At 32.5% G+C, this 22,688-nt stretch overlaps 2 protein-coding genes and 2 long non-coding RNA genes across 7 annotated transcripts; 1 reads left to right on the top strand and 3 right to left on the bottom strand.

Annotated features, from left to right (window-relative positions):
- Positions 1-85: 85 nt before the first annotated feature.
- On the bottom strand, positions 86-1,007 carry LOC126922032 (uncharacterized). The gene is made up of 2 exons (XR_007712637.1): positions 888-1,007; positions 86-771 (listed from the first exon to the last, which is right to left on the bottom strand). It is a non-coding gene; the product is annotated as an uncharacterized LOC126922032 (long non-coding RNA).
- Positions 1,008-2,392: 1,385 nt separating this feature from the next.
- On the bottom strand, positions 2,393-5,420 carry LOC126921777 (sterol carrier protein 2). 2 transcript variants are annotated; one of them, XM_050733653.1, is made up of 4 exons: positions 5,214-5,420; positions 4,640-5,153; positions 4,161-4,536; positions 2,393-4,080 (listed from the first exon to the last, which is right to left on the bottom strand). In XM_050733653.1, the coding sequence occupies exons 2-4, from the start codon at positions 5,067-5,069 to the stop codon at positions 3,267-3,269; spliced, it is 1,620 nt and encodes a 539-aa protein (XP_050589610.1). In that variant the 5' UTR covers positions 5,070-5,153; positions 5,214-5,420; the 3' UTR covers positions 2,393-3,266. The 2 variants fall into 2 exon arrangements, with proteins under 2 accessions (XP_050589610.1, XP_050589604.1); XM_050733647.1 differs by having other exon boundaries at positions 4,640-5,097; positions 5,214-5,418.
- A 3,469-nt stretch (positions 5,421-8,889) lies between these two features.
- LOC126921578 (uncharacterized) lies at positions 8,890-17,619 on the top strand. 2 transcript variants are annotated; one of them, XM_050733277.1, is made up of 8 exons: positions 8,890-9,624; positions 10,012-10,604; positions 10,686-11,015; positions 11,091-11,159; positions 11,232-11,787; positions 11,858-12,134; positions 12,232-12,417; positions 12,520-17,619. In XM_050733277.1, the coding sequence occupies exons 1-8, from the start codon at positions 9,468-9,470 to the stop codon at positions 14,168-14,170; spliced, it is 3,819 nt and encodes a 1,272-aa protein (XP_050589234.1). In that variant the 5' UTR covers positions 8,890-9,467; the 3' UTR covers positions 14,171-17,619. The 2 variants fall into 2 exon arrangements, with proteins under 2 accessions (XP_050589234.1, XP_050589235.1); XM_050733278.1 differs by having other exon boundaries at positions 8,891-9,624; positions 11,876-12,134.
- A 36-nt stretch (positions 17,620-17,655) lies between these two features.
- LOC126921959 (uncharacterized) lies at positions 17,656-20,553 on the bottom strand. 2 transcript variants are annotated; one of them, XR_007712606.1, is made up of 4 exons: positions 20,211-20,553; positions 19,961-20,065; positions 19,712-19,865; positions 17,656-17,750 (listed from the first exon to the last, which is right to left on the bottom strand). It is a non-coding gene; the product is annotated as an uncharacterized LOC126921959 (long non-coding RNA). The 2 variants fall into 2 exon arrangements; XR_007712607.1 differs by lacking the exon at positions 19,961-20,065.
- Positions 20,554-22,688: the final 2,135 nt, after the last annotated feature.

Genomic DNA, 22,688 nt, shown 5'->3' with positions numbered 1-22,688 from the left:
GTATTTTTTAAATATAATCTGAAGTTTTAGAAAAATATGAAAGAAATGTTATTAGTAGCCTACATATGTAATATATACCAATAACTAGACTGTGGATTTTTATGCATTTATGTGAAATTTAAAGATACAAGAGTGTACAGAATGTATATAATATATATATTAGATCATCCCATAAGTTCGTTCCGTTTTTCGAGCGGTTATATATATATATAGATTGTTTACATACCTTTCAGTTTCATGAAAAAATGCAATCCCCCTCTCGTTGTACAACTTCTTCCCATTTTTCAAGTGCATTGGTCCCTTATCGCCGTATGTTTATAAATCGACACATGAAATGTATACACAAAAGTCGGCACGAACTTATGGAATGACCTAATATATATAAAACTTCATATTCATTATAATTTGTAGGAAACGATTTTCTATTTAAATTCTATTTTTTAAGGTTGTATTGTATACAGAAGATCCTTACTTTTTCCGTATAACATTGCCAATAGAATCTACAAGTGAAAATAAGTAAGAATATCATATAAACATAAGCTAAAAAATGCTTCGTTATAAAATTATGACAAAAATTCGAAATAACAATTGACGATATATACGTACGTTAGTTTCATTTCAGTGTCGTCCATTCTTATAAATACACCTTTGGCACCTGTCAGATATTGAATTTATTGCAAATTTCTCGTTGATTTCCTTGAATTTTATTCAGCATAAATTATAAATATTTTTGCATTAATTCCTGATATATATTAAGGATTTACACAGCTTCTATAAACAAATCAGATAAATATTGCCAATCTGTTCTTATGCTATCGAACGAAAATCTATACGTTGTTATTTCGAATTTTTGTTATAGTTTCTTAACAAAGCATTTTTAAACTTACGTTTATATGACACTTTTTTTAAATTTCACTCGTAGAATTAAAGGCAAAGTTATACGGAAAAACGTAGGCACAACCTGTATAAAAAATATATCGTATAGTATAAAAATATAAATTTGTATAAAAATCCGTAGTCTAATTATTGTTCCACAAGGTTTCTCGTTACAATTTTATGTCAAACATATTCTTTAGTAAAGAGTAAGACTGAAATATACAAATTCAATGATCGCAGCATATTTAAAATTTAAAATTATTTAAAATTATTTTCTCAATTTTAAGCATAGTACATCTATACGCAAATCTATAAAAACTTCTAGAACAAATTTTGCAAGTTTGTCCCTGGTTTTGTTAAAAATAAGTAGTTAATGATATTATCGAACGATGCATTTTAATATGATCTTTAAGTTAGCGTTAACTAAAAATGCTCTGGATAAACGTATTTACCATTGCTAATGATGCGAATTATATGATACAAAAATATTTTGTAAAACTCAGGATACGAATAACATTAGGTAAATTCTTGAAGAATAATTAACAATTTTATTTCTTATTTCTAGTATGAAATGTGGTAAATGAAGTGAAACGCGACAGTAAAGTACTAGAGTATATAGAATAAAAGTTAAAGACAAAAATTGATAAGGTTTGTCTTTATTATGAACTCTTTAATTATTGTATAGTTCTCACTTTCTTTTCACCGTATTATAATTTTATAGGTGATAATTTGGTAGATGACAGTCGTCATTATTAACTATATGTCGAATGGCATATTGCCCATAATATATTCCCGGTTTACGTACATCTTTTGCTACCAGTTATTAACACTTTACCAGGCCCGTTTAAATTTAATTTAAAATTGTACATTGATCGTTATTTCTTTTATTCACCTAACTTTATATAATTCTTACATTATCTGATTAATCAATTTCTCAATTTCTGTTAATATAAGAATTTACATAAAGTCAGATAAGCAAAAGAAATAACTAATGTACAATTTTTAATTAAATTTTGGAACCGATCATTTGACCGGATCTGGTAAGGTTAGTGTCAAGCAATCTCGAAAATGCTAATTGTATTGTACTATTGTAAAAGAAAATTTGTTAATGAAAAGTAACTATTTTCTTTTAGAAATCTAAATTTTAATTGAGTTATTTTTATTGCAAAATTGTCCTCGTCAAATTTTCTATATTTATTATCTTAAATTATATTGTAATGTAGTACATTACAATTTTCTATTTGTTATATTATTTGTAATTATGAATTTATATTACTTACAATTGTATAAAATTCTTAATTTACGAACATGTTACATGTAAACAATTAAAATCCCACGTTTAATATATATTGAAGAATTCCTTTCATGGATAGAAAACCGGTTTCACTGAAACCTTAACAAGTTGTGATAAATTGTGGAATACCGCTATTCATCGAGCATGTAATACTTATGAATATGCAAAGAATATCTTCATGGAGGCAAGGAACAAGATCCATTTAAAAAAAAAAACGCACTATAATTTGTTCGTTTCATTTATTTTATAGTAACAAGCAAATATCGCTAATAAATTCAATACCCTACACCTTCATCACGTAATTTTCTTATTTATTATATCTCGCTTCTGAATTTATATCATCTATGTTTTTCATCACTTGTAAAAGTTATTCTATAAAAACTTTTCTTCTTCATTTACATCTTTTCTTATATACATATCTATTACCTTTGAATAGATACTTTTTTTAAAGAATATGACTTGATAACATATTACAACCAATTCAATAAACTCAGAATAAAATTACCAATTTGACTTGGGAACTCAACACAATTATTTCTAAGAAATAATCAAGATTTGTTTTTGACTACAAATTGGATTGAGTTACAATTCATTTAAAAACTAGATAAGGCTAACAAATAAAAGTACTTTATATTTAATGTGAAACAAAAAAATTATTGTTATTTTTTTTTGTTTATTCACTTTTTTTCTTATCAAATATAATTCTCTCAAAGTGGAATAACATTTATAAAAATAGAATTTTAAGATAAAATAGTAACTATCAGTATATCTCATATAAAAGCTTCCTAAAAAACTTTCTTCCTTTCTATTATATAATAACGATATTACATTTTACATAATTCAATTTCGTGTACGCGTACACAATAACAATTGAGAACAGTATATATTAAATTATATAACTTTAGATAGTGGAATGAGAACGTGTATACTTTGATTAGATTATAAATACTTTCAGATTATAAATTCGTAGAAAAAAATAACAAAAATAGAGAAATAAAAAGAGAATAGTAGAATAGCATACGCAATCCTCTGATTTCTGGAATTAGATTTACGTTGTCTTCGACATTGAAAGATTATTTTCATTGACTTAATGCCTTTATAGTTTAGATCGAAGAAGTTCAATCTTTTTGCCTGCACGCTTTTGTAACTCGATTAGTTTCATTGCCATTCCCATGTTACCTTGGATCTTAATTTTTCCTTGGAAAAATGCTTTTTGCGGATTCAATTCTCCGGAAATAAAATCGACAATGTCCACATCGCTAATCGTAATTATAACATCGGGTTTAGTTTTTCCATTATATTCTACTTTTCCTTTTCCTACTTTAGTATCCACAACCCAAAAGCCTTCCGCGCCTCCTGGTCCGTTGATTACTTTAAATCCGAACACTCCGCGAACTTTTTCGACCAGATTTTCTTCATCCTCTTGCATTGCGATGTCTAATAATTTAAACAACACATTTGCCTTGAACTGGTCCGGATCAGATGCACTTAAATTTCTCTTAGTTATATGAGATTGATGGAAGCCCATACGATACAGAGCAACCACAACTGCTCCACCTAAACCTATGTTATGTTGCAGAGCAAGTTTTGCGTTTGGCACTTGTCGTTTGCCAGCTATTCCTCGAAGTTGCCAACAAAGTTCAGCGCATTGTGCCAATCCTGTTGCTCCCAAAGGATGTCCCTTTGAGATCAAACCACCACTAGGATTTATTACATATTTTCCTCCATATGTATTGTCTCCAGCATCAACTAACTTTCCACCGTGACCTGGAGGACAAAGACCCAATGCTTCATATGTAATAAGTTCATTAGTAGAAAAGCAATCATGTAATTCTATAACATCCACATCTGATGGCTTGTAAGGAGACTGAGTGAACACCTTTTCAGCAGCACCTTTTGTCATATCATAGCTGTAAAGTAAACAAATATTACTTACCTCTCTTAATGTTGACAAATTGCCAAATATATAATATACATTGATGTTTCTTACCCAACAAGTTTAATAGAACTCTTCTCTGTGAATGTCGAAGCTAGATCTGTGACCATTTCCATTGCTACAATTTCTACTGCCTGAGATTCAAGTCTATGTTTACGAACAAAGTTTTCATTAGCCAGAACTACAGCTGCTGCACCATCGGATGTTGGACAACACTGAAGCTTGGTAAGAGGTCCAAATACTTTTGGAGATTTCATTATCTGCTCCAACGTGTATTTTTCTTGGAACTGTGAGTATGGATTGTTTAAAGAATGTAAATGATTTTTATACGCAATTTTCGCAAAGTGCTCAACTTTGGTACCATATTTCTTCATATGTTCAAGTCCAGCATTTCCAAACATTTGGGCAGTGATTGGGCTTTCGTTTATACCTGGGAATAAAAATACAAATAAGTAATGAAAGAGAAGAAAGACTAATAATGGAACATAAATTCTTTACAAAAAGTAGCTTAAAAATAATTTGTGATGATTCACCAGCAATATCAGCCAAGAGTTCCACATGTTTGTCCATCGGATTGGTACGATCCGCAAATTTAGACATTAAAGAACCTTTTTCCATTTTCTCAAAACCAAGAGCCAACACACAATCACTAGAGCCAGTTTCAATAATCTGTTTAGCCATTATTAAAGCGGTTGAGCCAGTGGCACAATTATTATTTACATTATATATAGGACAACCGGTAAAACCTATTTGATACAACGCTCGTTGACCACAAGCAGAATCACCATAAACATATCCAACACATGCTGCTTTCACATTATCATAAGAAACCTTTGCATCTTGCAAAGCTTTTGTAACTGCTTCCTTCACCATAGCCGGATAATCGAAATCTTCCCGTTTACCTGGTTTCTCAAATTTTGTCATACCGACACCAATAATATAAACCTTTGTTCTCTGTGACATTTTGAAGTTTTCTTAGAAGTAGAATGGACTCTAGAATTCCAAGAAAAAATAAGTATAATTAGATGTTTTTTTCCTTGGACACAGCTGTTTAAAACGTTATTACTTATTAATAAATACTACATACTGAACTTTATTCTTACTTACATCTATCTAATAATACAAAAATGAAAATTGACAAAACTATTTTGTGAGTAGGTCAATTGCTCTCAGCTGGTAAATGACAATATATTTGTTAGCACAGTCTTCGTCGCCAGTTGCCAGTTTAATAATCGCCGTCGCCAGACAGGAGTAAGAAGTAGGGAGTATGGAGTAGGGAGATCGTAAATGTTTACGGGTGAAAAATGGACACTAAGAATAAGGGCCTCTCGTGGTCAACAGCTGTACTATTATCACGTCTCGTCTGGTGCTCTTGGTGGGAGAAACATGCTAATGCTAACGGCGAGAGAAAGTAGAAATGTGCGACTAGTGACCCTGACTCGTATCGTTGAGTAGTGAAGAGGAAGTATGCGCACGACATAGGGCAATGGCGGAACAAACATATATGTACATACATATTGTTTGTTAGCTATGAGTACTAGGCATTGATTGATATTTAGTATCAATTACATGTTTTTTTATATAATTTTATTTTCTAGTTATTTAGTAAACTTAAGGAAACGCTACTTCCTTTGGGATTTCGATGATTCTTGACTATATTGTAAAGCTCAAGAAGTTGTTTAAAATGTTGAGCTTTACAATATTTTAAACAACTTCTTTTTGTATATATAATCGGTGGTCGATCTTAGTTTCCGAGATATTTGTAAAAAACCACTGGTATCGCTATAACGTATTTCTGCATATGATTGTGCGTTTGTGGCAGCATATGCGTCAGTTGGTTGCCGGCCGCTGGCCGCTTATCTTCTGTTTATGAACGGGGGTCAGACGAGTTTAAAACCCCTATGCACAACTACATATACGATGCTGTAAGAAATATCTGTTTAGATTATAGATAACAACGGGAACTGTTTCTAATTATGAGTTTCATAAAGTAGCGGGAATAGTTGGTATCCTTTTAAAGAGACAAATTCGTTTAAAGAGGCAAACTCGTGCTTACTAAGGATTTGTGGGTACGCGAGATTACGGTTTCGGGCGGTCTTGGAAAAAGTCGGATAGACACTTACATGCGATATACAGATGCTTGGAATGTTCGATACTTTCCACTTTAATTTTACATTTACGCTTTATATCTTTACGTCGTAAAGTTTTCGACGCTTAATTATTTACATTTTAATTAAGAACAGAAAGTACGTTTTAACATATCTTTAAATTTTTAAATATGTTTGTTTTAAATTTGCACATTGGACATTGCTTATATTATTTAATTAACCTCGTTTGGTTCGGCAAAACGGAACCGTGTTCCTCTTTTTAAATTGCGCTTTTTGCTATAAATTGCTTCATTATATTCAGAAATTATCGAAATTGATTGAGGATCATCTTCAAAATAGGTAGTTGACAACAAATCTATCTATACTGTCGGACATAAGTATTAGTATATCTACTTGTCATATTTATTAGATAATTCTAACAAATTTTACTTTATTTAGTTTTCATTACAAGCCATGTATAATGCAAATGGAATAATAAATTTATAATAAAATAACTAGAAAATAAAAGCAATAAAAGGCATGTGATTTATATTACAACATCAATCAGTATCCTAGTACTCATCGCTGGCAGTATATCTGTACATATACATATGTTTGCTCTGGCAGTGCTATGTGCCGTGCGCATATTCCTCCTCCAGTACTCACCGATACAAGCCAGAGTCACGATCATACAATTCTCCTCTCGCCGAGCATTCGCTCGTTTCTCCCAACTCCCAGATATGAAATCGGCGAACAGTGCAACCGTTGGCCACGAGAGGTCCTTATTCTCAGTGTCAATTTTTTGATAGACTTTTTTAGCATTGTTCTCGAGATCTCTCTATTCATCTCTATTTGCCATACTTCTGACCTTCTATTGCGAAATAGATAGAATTCTATTACGATTCTAATGCGAAAATTCTGGCCAATAGGCGTGCTTGTTATTACGATTGTATTGGATTCATCAGAAATAACCAATCAAATTTGCGTTCGTTCCAGGAAACTTCTTTTCATCTCTACATTTACTTAATATTAACTTAAGTTACAATCTTTCTACTCAAGATGTCGCTTCCTAAGTATCATTAAATTTGGTTTTCTATAGATACAATAATTAATTTTCTAAATAAAGTTTGTAATTAAACTGGGATATAAATTATTAACCTAACTAATGGTAAATTTGCAGTAAAAGTAATACTAAGGCAGTTAGCGTTTAATCGATTCAGGTTCAAGAAAGACGTTACGTAAATTTGTTTTATTTACATAACATGTTTAATTTACATAACATAATTTACATTTTTAGACATTATTGGTAAATGAATTAAGTATTAATCTTTATAAGACTTATGATATCTATATTTTACGTTTTGTTTAATTAATAATAAAATTATTCTTAATTATAATTCTTAAGTTAGAGGTAATCAATCATAAAAATGCGATATGAAAAGAGATTATTTATGATTGATTTGTTACTAGCAAAGAGGAAGTTTCCTCTCTATTATTGGTCCTAAGAGGACCAAAGTCCAAACTGTTACCTGGAAAACATGTTATCAAAGATTTCTTTTTTGGTATTATTTAATATAGAGGTCAATTAAGAAGTTTGAAAGCGAAATGTAGTGTATCCTGCGAAAAAATGCTGTTTCTGAATTTTGTCTCGAGCTAACTAATTTGTGTTTATAAATGTCAATTATGATTTGATATAATTATAAATAATTTCAATAATTGATGTATTATTGTAGTTAACGAAAATCTAAAACCGTATTTACGATATCAAGAATTTAATTGTTTTTACGATTTAAGAATAATGAATAAAGCAATTATCATGGACGTCGAGGACAATATTTTTAAATTATTAATGTCAATATTAAGGCCTTAATGCATTATTTTAAATTATACCTACAAATTAAATTATACAAATCCTAATTTAGATTGTTTATAAACATAGAAGTACACAGTGATGACTATATGTATAAATTGAGCAAAGTAGCCAAGTTACTTATAAATGCATTACTAACTAGCTATTCAAACCTAATATTCTCGAAAACAAATTTGTCTAAAACATCTTGCATTTTTAATTTATTTTTATACTGGAATCAGCTTCTTCCTGACTGTGTATCGATCACAAAATTAAATTATTAAACATGATCTTCTTCTGTATTATCAATATGCGTATTCATATCATTATTTGATTATCAAAGACATTACAAAATTCTCGGTATATTCCGGATTTTGTCAAATACTGTAATGCAATACGATTTTTGTATATGTTGTAATATTTACTAATATTTAGCTGTTATATGACAGAAAGAAAATGTTGACATTGCTCATAATTAGACTATGGATTTTTATGTATTTGTACAAAATTTCAAATATGTATACACATAATATGCAAAAATATATGAAATGTCTAAAGTAGAGTGGATCTATAACAATCTCCTATATTTTGTTAATAGGTAAAACGAGTCACTGTGATTTATAAGTTCTACATTAATTGTATTGATAAAAATATAGAATAAAAAATAAAAATATGAAGAATAAATATCCACAATTGATTCATAATTCTACACGTGAGAATTATTCAAGAAACATTCGATATAATCAGAACATGTTTACATCTCAGAAAAGACAGTCCTTGGATCTATGTTTACATGACTTTTTTTCATCCTCAGGAAGGATAAGCGATGTTACCAAAGCTTACTTATTTCAGTGTTACCCTGTATACTGGAAAATCGCGCCGGCCATTGCGCGCTCGTGTTTTGGTTCTAAAAAGATGGCGGACTCTTGTTTTCAAGATCGGTCACATAGAAATACGATAGTTTTCGGATACCCAGGGAAAGTTGACATGTTACATGTACAATAATACCGAGTGGATGAAATTATCGTTGCGACGGATTTACTGGTGGGATCGAAGAAGTTTCATTGAGGTTCGTAAGCGACGTGAAAGCGGTGTCTTTAGCGTGCATATTAGGCGAACTCCGAAACGAAGTGATTTTCAGAAATTTCGGTTGTTTTCTGTGCGAAACAGAGTTCGACGAATTGGAAAACGTTATCGGGATAAAAAGGATAAGATGGTTTGATTCGAATGAACGTTCACGAGGTTTAATAACCCGACGAGTGACATAGTAGCGATACTTACTTGGTTAGGTTGATTGTCTAAGTATATAGACATACCTATGATAGCAGAACAAAGTTCCACGTGTTCCTCTCGGTGGTTCACGTTAAAACGTGACGTTGGATTAACCTTGTAAACATCACGTTAAATGTGTTATTCCAATCTATAATGGCGTCAAGTGATTTTGATGTGGAGCTCTTCGAACGAAGGCTTCACACATTGAAAGATTCACAGGAGTCAATACAAGGTCTTTCTGCTTGGTGTTTGGAGAGGAGACAGCACCATAAGAAGATTGTCGCTACCTGGTTGCAAGTTCTTAAGAAGGGTAAGTTTATATTTTTTGTTTTAGTATGAAATCATTGCTGTATTTAGTTTCAAGTTTTATTTTTCTTTGTTTATGTTTTAAGATTTAGATTATTTGTGCTATTGGTATTGGGAAGTAGAGTGATCTTAAAGGGTTTTATTAAGAATGTAAAATGTAAACTGTAATTGATGAGATATTTAATTTTTTGTAGTAAAATATTAAAAATTTATGTATTATGTTATTGTAATATTTGATTCCATTATTGTCATTAGAAATATACATGCTGTTATATAAATTTTTATTTGTAATTATTTAGTTTAATACATTTTGAGGTTGTTCTTGAGTTATATCAATTTTTTTATTGATTTGTAACTTGTAAGATAACAGTGACATTTTCTTAAATGACAGTAAAAGTTGAGCACCGCCTTACACTTTTTTATCTGGCAAATGATGTTATACAATACTCCAAGAGAAAAAATTTTGAATTTGTGGAATCCTGGGGCACAACTCTACAACGAGCAACGACCATGGTTAGAGATGAGAAAGTGAAACATCGTATATTAAGGATTTTTAAAATTTGGGATCAGAGACAAGTGTATGATGAAGAATTCTTGGCAGACCTATCTGGATTAATTTCAGCAGCTCCAAAAAAGAAATTAGAACCCCAGCCAACAGTACCTCCAGAAGAATTTCAAGCTGCTTTACTCATTTCTACTATGAGATCATGTGCTACACTAGAACAAGCAACTGATGCTCGATTAAGAGATTTACGTGACAGCAATATAGATATAGAGAATGCAGAAGAATTATGTGCTTCTTTGAAAGATAGGAGAAGGGTTGAAGATGCAGAGAAGGAAGTGGATTTGGCAGTTAGAAATGTTGAAAATTATGTACGTGCATTGGAGGCAGAAATTAGAGAAAGAACTCAAGTACTTGAGCTGTTGGAACAGGCTGATCAATTTTATGAAACTCAAAGAGGTGAAGTGAAAATAGTTACTAATGTAAGTACATTAAAAAAATCAGTGTGCTATCCATAATATTCATTAATGTTTTTTAACATTCTTAAAATTCTTTATTAATAGGCATACAGAAATTTTGGTAGTCGTGTAAAAAATTTGAAGAAAAAATTGGATGAGCTTTTACCAACATTAGTTTCACCAATTCCATCACCAGACATAAATGCTCCATCTCCAAGTCCTGATAGTGATATAGAACTTCCAGGAGAAGAAAATCAATCTCAAAATCAGTTAGGAGTTATGGATGTAGCACCACCATCTATGTATGGTTCATATTCTCATGAGTATGATCCGGTACCTGTACCAGCTCCAGAAATGGGCCAAGGCAATGATTCTGGTGATTTTACTAATAATTTTTCATCTTTTATGGGAGGAAATGTGGATTTTGGTAATATGGTAAGACACTAAAGTTAGAAAAACATATTAATTTCAATGAATATTGCTGTAAATCATTTGTTTTTCACATTAAAGCGAAACATATTTAATGAAAGATCGTTAACTCCTACTGGAATCTCACAGCAGTATAATGAATCATTGGAGGTATATATTTTATCAAAATAAACATTTATTATCTGATAAAACATAATAAAGATATTATGCATATTTTACTAGGCTAAACCAATAGAAGTAATCAACATGAGGCCCTCCAAAAATGAAAGTAATAGTGCAGATTTTAATATCTCTAGTTTTTTAAAGACTGTTCTTCCTTCCTCTGATGGATCTCAAGATCCTGGTGGTATTCCTGGTCTTGGTTTAGATATTCCAGAATCGCGAGTAGAATCTCCACAGCGTTCAAATTATAGGCACTCACCTATACTAGGGCAGCATTCAGTAACCCCTGTGATCTCAAGAATTATGGGAAATCAAAATACACCTATTGGTGTGAATAATTGCCCTATAACCCACAGTACTCCATTACCTGTTCGAAACTTATCCGGCGAGTCGCATACTCCTTCACCGTATTCCAGTCAAAACAGCCAGAGTAACATTACTGTACCTTTCGATGGCCCAACTAATAATAATACTGTTAATCCTTTACCACCTCCACCATTACCTCCACCAATTTTTCTCGACGATGAAAACTGTTATAATAAGTTACCACCTAAGTTTCCAACGTGGACACCTACGAGTGAAACTATGAAGGAACCAGCCAAATGGGAGGAAAAGGGTATGAATTTATTTTGCAATATAACATATAAAAATTTTGATATCAGCTCTATAAGTTTATAACATAGCAGGTTCCGTAATATTTCCAGGAAAAAATAGCATGAACCCAACTTGGCCTGGTGAATGCGACGAAAAATCGAAAACCTGGATAGATGGTGATATGGATAGATGGGATCCTAGTAACGAAACTACGTGGACTAATGCTGTTAGAGGGAAAAGTGAAATTTTATCTGAAACACCAGAGTCACCACCCATGTATGAGAAAGCTGGATTTACAGATCCAGTTGAATATGATGACTCTCAACCACAAGAATCTCTTTTAAGTACTGCTGGAGATGTAGATCATAGGTGAAGAATTTAATAACAATTCAAAAAGAATCAGTTCATATATGTGTACTAATCAGAGAATTTTGAGCAAAAACATATTTAATTTATTATTTTTCAGAGTAATACCTATCCCGATAACGGTAGAGAATCAATTACCATATCGTTTGATGAAAGCAGGGGATGTTGATCATCGAAACTTGATTAGTTTAACAGGAAGTCCGGCGAATCATAATGTCAACGACAATTCTATGAATGCGTTAGCTAACAGTAACAACTTGTGGTCCACAGGCGATCAAGATTACCGGTAAGATACTGAAACTCGCTCAATTACTAGAATTTTGTAGGATTGCAATAGCAGTTTTAATTTTCACCGTAACAACTTTAATGCTTTGTAATACGGAATCAGGCAACACATGCAACCAGGCGATATTGTGGAAAGCGTCGACATGGAAATGTCGGACGACGAGACTGACAGTAAACCAAAGGGAAGGGTTTTAGTTGACGTTCGATCACAAGACAGGGATATGAGAGTCGGTAATCAATCAGCGACTTCACAGCACATGGATATGGACATGCGAATGATTCCGCTTCCCGCGGGTCAAATGCCAGGACCTCATGGACAAATAATGCAAGACGTGCACATGATGCATTCAGGGCCTCTTCCACCCCCACCTCCGCCACCGCAGTTTCATCCAGGCCAACCATCATTTCATCAAGATCAAACAGACTTTCGACACAATCCCGCAGAATTTCATCCAGCTCAATCAAATTTTCATCAAAACAGGCCACCGCCAAATTTCATCCAAAACCAGCAGGATTTTCCACAAGAATTCCATCAAATGCACCAAACTCAGTCAGAATTTTCAAAGCAAGAGTTTGAATATCGTGAAAATCACGCATTACGACCTAATCAGGAGTTCCTTGGTGAGCCACAAATGCGTGGCAGGTACTCCCAATCAACGGAGCATCAGCATAGAGATATCGGTTTTCATCGGAACGACCGAGGAGGTCGAGGTGGTCGTGGTTTTCCAAGGAACCGACGAGACAGATACTCGGATGATCACAAACAAAGGAACCTTCAAAACAGTCGCAAATCCCGATCGCAAGAGCAACATCAAAGATCGTCCCCAGAAATCCTACCAAACAGTCGCCCTTTACTGGTACCAGCACCAGACACTGTTGTCATTCTTGACGAAGATGGTATGCCCATAGGACTGTCCAACGAAAACAAAGCGCCAACGAATGCAGAGCATCTTCCAGACGCTGAACAAGAAGAAAACTGTCAAGATCGTAGATTACCACACAGCACACCAAACTCACGGAGCCTCGACCAGCAATCTGTATACTCAAGTGGTTCGAATCTTCACGAACACGAGTCCGAACCTCCAATTATGGAGCCGGACGAACAACAAGCAATGAACCAAGTAACTGTTGTACCCGTGATAACGGAGCCTAAAGACTCGCAGCACAATCAATATGTTCCTGTCTCAGAATATGAAGAACACATCGAACCAGAAGCTGTAATCTCAGAGAAGACCTGTGACAGTAGCGAATCTATTGAAAATACGGGTCAAGAAATGAATCTGCCCGAGCAGTCGCAACAGCAACATATACCAGATCAAGTGGACGATCTTGGAAATTCAACACCAAGCAACGAATTGAAAAGATCATCGACGAATGGTAGCTTCGACGAGAATGATGTTGGATGTAGTAAAAAGAGGATCGTATCGAACGGGCCGCAGACACCGACAGAGTCTGACGCCGGTTTGAACGGGCCCATACCACAGGTCTCGGCGGAGTCACATCAAGGGATGTACGACTTCGATGGTCCCGTTGGGCCGAACTTCCGACCGCGTCTCAGTGGTCCGGTTCCATTTCCTCCTTGGAGGGGTGGTCCACCTCGGGGTAGGGGTTTCAGGGGTGGTCCAAGAGCTCCTTGGATGGACAGGGGACCTCGTGGACCTGTGATCGGTAACTTTATGCCGAGGGGACTGAAACGCGGTGGACAATTTAGGGGTAACGGCTTCAGAGGTCGGGGACGTGGTAACAATTGGTAGAAAGTGCATGAATTCTCACGAATAAATGAATTCATGAATATTAAGAAGGATAAAAAGAAAAACAAGAAGGAGAGAAACTTTCGCTGCAGTTTTTACCAAGGAAGGAATATACACTGTTTTTGAAAAATAAGAAAGAACGATCGTTTTTTTGTATTCTGTACATACGTATTAATTACTGCGTGAAAAAAGAAAAAACCCACTGTGGTATCGTCACATAGGGAGATCGTTGTGTGCATCTCTGGACATATAGACGGGGGAATGGGGTTAAGAGTTGGTGTGATCCTAGACGAGGTGATTTTCCTTGTCGGAGATTCACATTTCTTTGTGCGATTGATTCGCCTATATACATATATAAATAAAACTACATAGATAATATAGATATAAAGGATGTACACGTACATATAAACGCATTCTCTCTCTATCTCTTCTTCTTGCTCCGTCTCTTCATGCTCTTTGAAGAAACTTGATCCGATTCTCAGATACATGTACACGCGTTTATTATAAAGTACTAGATGTATTACCGAAGCGGGACTTTCAACGTTACATTGATACAACCTTGTCGTTAGCACTTCCAATCAGTGTTGATACAAATATTGATGGAACAAGGGACATTATACAATAGTGTGCGTATCATCGATGGTTGTCGCTTCGGTAATGGTCGATATTTTACCTCCTAGGATTTTATGTAAGACAAAAGAAACTTCTGTTTTACGTACATATGTGTTATTACAAGTACAAGCAAGGTGAAAAAAGAAAGAATATTTATATGTCAGGTGGGTTGACCTGTGAAAATGATTTTGCTTTAGCGTCGATCCTTTTAGTCTTTAAAGGTGAATGTTACGTGTCGAAACGAGAAAAGCAAAAAGGGAAGAAAAGGAGAGCAGCTCTAGGCCTTTAGAATTTGTTTCACGGATCGCTTCTCTTTATTCACTTGCCTATTAACCAGAAATAAAACGCTAATTGCCTGTTTTTCTCCGCCTGTCCACATTTCTAATCGTTTCATCGAGGCTCGTTTATAAACAGGCATGTCAAATGAATCTTCAAAGTGTATTAATAAAAATGCAATGTTTATGTTCTGGTCCACTTCGTACATTTCCCCCACTTTTTTCACGAGTAATATACATAATACATAATAACATGTGTTCATTTCGTTTTTTTTTGCGAGGAGAGCTCGAATTTGAATAAAAGAAAAAAACGGAAACGAATGTTATATTGTTAAGACGAAAGTGCGAAATACAATAGATATAAGAGCAGGTCGTTATTGAATATATTATAATCCAATATCTTACAATCATTTTTATTTTGTTCTTGTTTTTCCTATTGCGAAGGAACAAAGACCATTGCACGAAAAAAAGAGAAAAGAAAAAAGAAATGTGACGAACGAGTTCCGTTGACGATGGTTCGTTTGCCTGACCAACCCGTTTTCTTTTCATTTCGTTTCTTCTTTTTTCATCCACTGCGTTGAATGTTCTCGAGCGTTTCTCATCTGTGACAAAAAAAGAAAATAGATATATCGATGGAGTTTTTTTTTTTATAAAGAATTGTAAAACTATGTGTGTTTATATACAAATACGTATATATATGTATATACGCATATGTATGTATATACATACGTATGTGTATTTATACGTATATACATTTATATACATACATACATATATGTATAAACACACATACATTGTGATTGTAAAAGCATCAGTAGTTTCTTTATTAGCTAACTTAAAGTTTCTTTTTATGTATCTTGATTATTCGTTTTACGAATCTCATCGCTCGATTATGGATGTCTACGTATTTATATGTTTACGTATTTTTGGGAAATTTATGGATGCAAAAGTGTACGAAATGTGTAAAAATATATAAAATATCCAAAATAAGGTATTTGTTACAATATTTAGTGAGTGAAACAGATTTAGTTACAATATTTAATGAATGAAAGAATTTTGAATAATTTGCATAAACATTTATAATCTACTACTCATCACGGAAAAGAATTTTTGTGAGAAATGATATTTTGAAACTCGGGTAGCAAGCAAACGAATCACTGTCTTGAATAAAAACGAAAAATACATGTAGATATCGATAGCGAAATGCACAGGAATTAAGTGTAGCAAGATAAATCCTTGGAAAACTAATTGACTGTTTAATAAAACATTGCAATTTACCGAGGACCTTGCCAGCACTCGACAAACCGTACTCCTGTTTAACGTACATTGTATTTTTTTCGTACCTATTTGTTTAAAGCATTCCGTGATAAAGAAGAAAGAGAAATGTTTTATTTTCTCTACTTATAATGGAAGATAGTAGAGGAACTAAAGCACGGCTTTCCATTGCTTTCCTTTAAAGATTCGTAAGTTCGATCGCGACATTGTGATTTTATGTAGATCCATAGTTCTTTCACTCTATTCTCTGTTTGATCAATTTTTTCTTTTATTTTCTATTATCCTTATTTTAATTAATTCACATATATTAAACATTTTTGTTTTATCCTTTTTTTTTTTTAAACAGATCCAAGATACTTACAGACTTATAGATCATTTTATTTCATGTCTTTAGAAACAATCTTCTTTTTCTTCTATTTTTCACTTTTTATTTTAAAAACTCACGGACGAAGGTATATGAATTATTATTTATAGATTACAAAAATTTATCTTTTTTTATTACGATTCGTATTATTTGACTATCTGAAATTTCTATGGATCTACCTCAATTCGCCTACTATCACAGAAAATCGACTTTTGGTTCTTCCTTACGTTATCTGTGTTTTATAATTCATGTGGCCTAAGACCCAAGAGATAACTTACTCTTTTTCTGTTCAAACATTTTTACTTATTCTAACATATCGAAATTTTTAAACTTTTAAATAATAATGTACTTTAAAACGCTTTCAACAACTATTTCATCGATTATGATGTTGCAAATGATATATGAGAAGCAAGTTCATTGATATGTTACGATAAAAATGTTCTATTTGGTAAATATATACACTTATCAGTCAATGCGTGGATTTATGTAACGTTTTAACAAAATTATTAATTAAGTATGAAAATGTCCATTATTCTTGGTAAATGTATTCCTTCATTAAATAATGCATGTGTATGATTATGATCTATCGGTAAAAACTTAAATTTCATTGTTTGCGAATACATTTACTTATAAAATTGATACGTGCACAAATTGACTAGATGTATACATTTATTATAAGGAATAGATTTAATTTCTCACATCATGGAAAATCTTCAATATCTCAATTCGATCGTTACGTTACTTTGGTTCTATTGTTTCCTTTTACAAGTGTTTTAAAGGGCGAACGCTGGTGAATTTCAAAGAATGTGGCGGGATGTGTATCGATTTGTATATACCAGCGCGTGATAGATACGAATATATAATACTTGTAACACGAGCACGTACAATGGCCTGAACAGAATGTATAAAATACATATTGTACAGTTTTTAGCGTTATATCATTACCTTTTTCTTCGCGCACGAAGCAAAGGCAAGGAGGAAGAGATATGTCCATTAACGGTCCTCTACTATTTCAACACTCTCACCGCTTGCTTTCTCTTTCAATTTTTTTCAACGTCTGTAATCGAGTTACCGAGTGAAAATTAATAAAAAATATAAATCGCGTGCAAATGTATCTCTGCTTGAAATTTTAAGCCTGGTGAATTGCGTTTCGCCACGGAATTCGCAATTTCCGCCCTTTGCGGTCTCCATCTATACAATCGATTCCAAAATCAATCAATCTGACCGTTAAAACTGACAATAATTCTGTAAACCATTTCTATAATTTTTTAAATATTCCTTTTTTGAAAGTAATTAAAATAATCATTCGTTTCGTCAGCGAAGTCTTACAAGAAAAAAAGAAAAAAAATCGAAATATCGATCGTTTGTACGGATTGGATTGCAAAGAGTGGAATCTACTCGAAATTTTACAAAGGATCTTATAAGATAGGATTTACTCAAAATTTTATGTATCGACGAATGTGTATACTGGATAGGCTTGTTATAAATTAGAATAATGTGTATAGATGAATGTATATATATATATATATATATTGATAGAAAGTTTGAAAGATAATCTTGGCAGCTCGAGCAATGTGTTTCGCGTGTCATCGTTGCTACGTTATTTTCTTACAAAGAAATTCACAAAGTTGAAGATATATCCTAAGCTGAATTCTTTGTTCGCCAGGCAACATGTTGTGGTATCGATTTTGGCTAGCGATGCACGCGATACACCATGTGTGCGTGATTTAAGTGTTCTACCAATTCCTAGCGTGAACTTTCATGTTGTTTTACTTAAAATGATTAATACGTGCAAATGTATATGTATATATGTGTATGTATGGTGTTTTCGGTAAAGAGAAAAGCGCGAAAGTGATTTATGTAGCAATGTAACACACGATCTGTTGGGAATATTTTTGCGAAACAAATGTGCAAATATATCCCCGATGATCACTCGTTTTGAAAAGGTGCAATTTGTTTCTAGATAAAACAACCCTTGAATGAAACTCGAACGATAATAGACAATTTATACACCTCGACTTCCTCTTTCGTTTTTCTTATATCTAACGATATACATAAAAGTATAATTCTTTATTTAAACATACATAATTTCTTTATTTCCTGATTTTTCACGTTGACAGCTCGCGATAGCTGATTTTATGGCTCGCAATTCTAACAACTTTTTTGTTCATTTTCTTAAATCGAATAAATTGCATGTTAATACGAAATTGGATAGACTTTAGAGACGTACAAGTGGATAAAAACTAGAAAGCTGTAACGCTGTAATGGTAGTTTAGAAGTCGAGTCGCTTATTATTACGTTCCGGCAAGTAGTTGCATCGGTCAAGTTTCATTTGAGCGATTTTATCGCGATATCGAGAAACAGAGGCAACGTTATAAATGTGTGACAGTGATGTTTGAGCAATGTATATGTATATAGAGCAGAACGTAGATTGATCTTGCGTGTGCGTGCAATGGAAAGTGCAAATCAGTCTGTGGGTAAAGTGCCTTCACTCGAAGTAACGAATTTCGCTTTATTAAGCGGAAGTTTATTACTGGTGTCTCGATCATTCAGTTTCACTTTCTCTTTAAAATTGTTCGTTCGCCTGTCGATATATATATAGCTTCTTTTTTGTGGAAGATTAATTTATTTATTGAATGTTATCTTCTGACCTGGGAATGCTCGATATTGATTACATAATTCTTTTTACTCCTTAGTATTTGTATATAAGTTCATTGTACTGTTTAAATTTAAAAAAGAAGATGGAAGAATCACCGACAGGCGGATAAACCGTGAAGAAATGAGCAAAAAGACCGGCTCTTTGTAGTTTTTTCACATAGTATTTCAAAACTTCTGATACGGTAAGCGTAGTGGCAATCGATCTGAGGTTCTATTAATAAATCAGACCGATTATCCCGGACGATAATCTCGCAAAGTAGGCTATTGTTTAATTATTTAATAATAGATCGTGAATGAGTTTTATATTCTAACGTAAAACCGCATTCTGCATACCGTGTATGCTGACAATATTTTTTGTACCTTGTCCAAATAAAAATGGGGTCGATTGTTTATCGTGATCGCCGTTTGTAAAATCGTGATTTCCTGTGATCTCGTAAGAACTTTCAGTTCCAAACTTCAGCGGGAATATTTTCTTCGTTGTATTCTTTAAAAGAGACGAACAAGAAAAGCAAAGCTGTAAAGCGATATAAATATAATGTATGTATTATATATTATATTTGTATGTATGTACATAATACAGTATTATATTTAAGATAAGTATATAGATACTTAAAGAATATCGAAGTTCGATGAGATATAACATATATATATTTGTATTGCACAATCATTTTATCGTTGTTGCCTTTATATTAAGGTACAATATATTGAAAGAAACTGAAAAAAAAAGGAGAAACGAAAGTTCTTTTGCAGCACGAATTCGATTGTTATACGATACATGTTACGTTTCTTTATTAGGAAACGATATATCATAATATTGTGATGTGTAAACCCTGCAATCCTAAGGGCTTCATAGAAATACCTTTGACTCTTTGGCTGACGCTTCTTAAGCAGCGCTTCCGGTCATCGCAGCTCTGTTATGTAATTGACGGGATTAAATGCAAAGGAAATGCAAGTTATACCTTACCAAACAGTTCAGCGCTCAAACGACTAAAGCTAGAAGCATACGTTCCATTTTGGAAATTTTCTACTATGTTACCTAACGTACAGTGGCTCACGAAAGTATTTTAACACTTACTATACATTATACATAACTTCTATGTTAGCTATACGTATTGTAGATGTGTTAAAATTTCATTAGCGCTGTAATGAGACACGAGTGCTATGATTACATTGGAAAAATTGGAAATCAATTTGAAGATGTATATATAAATTACAAGATATTTATTGTAAACATACATTTGATCAAAAATTAATATATGTACATTATGAACAGACATCTTAAATATAATAACTGGCAAAAACAATCTCATTAAATGAATTTAATACTTAATGTAATAGACAATTGACTAATACTTCTCTCATCTCTATATAAATGTGAAATATATACTTGCACTAAATGTCTCTTAGTTTTTATATACATTTTCAGGTTTGTTTCAAATTTTACCAATGCATATAATCATGGTAGTTATGTTTCAATAACATATACAATCACATACAATATATTAATAAAAATATGTAGGAGTTTACTTTTGTGATCAACTGTATGTACATATGTATATTCTATACTTCATGGTATACTTGCAACAAACTTCTCTTCAAAGTATCATACTTCCTTGCACCTTTGCATTTAATGTCATCAAACTTTTGTATCAAATGTAATTCTGTTGTTTCTATGAAATTTTTTAATAGACACACTGAAAAGTTATATAACTAGTTTATATAATGGTAAAATTAGAGAAAGAAGTATTCTTTTGTTCAATTATTGCGTGAAAAATATTACACCCTTCTTTGTCACGCCCTCTTTAGGAAAAATTTCGTAATCGAACCATTCAAATTCTCAGGAATCTCGGTACATGGAATATAGGTTATTCATGGTATTGAGCGATAATGGTAGCGAACCATAATGAAGTTATGCTATATAACAACATTGTATAGTGCATAAAGATATATTGGCAATGTGTGTTGCGATATTCAGACGATATTATGTCATAATTGGCTTACATTCACACTACTTGTTTATATGGCAGATTGCCAAACATAGTTGCCAACCACAGTTGTCCGAAATGTTGTTGCGAATATCACCTGCTGCTCAAGAAAAATTTTATTTTTGAAACCTAAGGATAGAAAAACATTTATGACGTAAAATTATGATGAAGTTAACGATAAATTCAATCAAATTTTCTTAGGATAAAAGAGATAAATTTCTAGTATGTAACGTTACATCGTGAATGTCGCAGAGTGCGCTGACTTACAACGGTTTTATCATTGTCGGTAAATCAGATTCATATCATTAGATTGCGGATGTTTATGCAATTTGATATTTTTATAAACAGGGTTAAAAAAATCGTATCTAAATAGAAATTTGTTTCATCTACTAAGTATCATAATAAGTGCTTTAAATATCTTATATATCTTTACATATTATATTCCATACATTTTTCGAATCTTAAATTTGCAAATCGCAGTCTATACGTTATGTATTGACTTTTGTTTGGAAAAAGTACTACAACTGATTATTAAAAGTTTTAGATTTGATTTTTAAATGTTTTTTAAATGTTAAAAGCAGGATTCGAATATTTGAAGGATCAACTGATTTATTATTAAGAATAACATTTGAATTTCGTAAATGACTGTGATATATTACTTTCGATGAGTATCAAGCTTAAATAAAGGAAATATCTATCTTATTCGCAGCATGATATATTTACAGAATTATGGCCTTTTAACCTAGGTGTGCCACAGTGGATACATAACTCATATCCTTTTAGAGAGAGGGCAAATGAAGCAAATGAGATAATCACACGCACGTACATATATAGTGTTTATTATTTATATCCTATTGATAGACAGAATACCTTGTAATTTGTGATTTTTAACCCGAAACTTCCCGAATTAACATTTCTAGTGGCCAATAAAATAACAACTTAAAATAGCATTTGTGGTAATTTATAATAAATAATAATTCTTTTTGAAATTAATGTTTTAGATAAAACGCTATGTAAAACGTTAAGAATTGGAATATTGTTTCAATTTACCACGTACTTTGTGGCTAAATATTTGAAAAGGATGATCATGGCAGACTAAGGAGAGTAAGACAGTTTTGAACGGACAATAAATATCAAGGGAGAAATATTCTGTAATGGTATGCAAAATCAAATAGAATTTCTTTAATAAATATTTAATTTTGCAATAAAATAATTTTCCGAAATAATTTTCTTAAATAATGCATAAGTAAGAAGAAAGAACATATAAAAATAAAAGATAAATGAATATGATACTTTTATTATTCTAAACAGAAATTTATAAAAATGATAATAAATTTTCTATATTTCATACA

Source organism: Bombus affinis, chromosome 1, assembly GCF_024516045.1.
Source record: "Bombus affinis isolate iyBomAffi1 chromosome 1, iyBomAffi1.2, whole genome shotgun sequence".
NCBI classification, from domain to species: domain Eukaryota; kingdom Metazoa; phylum Arthropoda; class Insecta; order Hymenoptera; family Apidae; genus Bombus; species Bombus affinis.
Note: the sequence above shows the minus strand (reverse complement) of the source record. Positions and strands in the feature narration are given on the sequence as shown.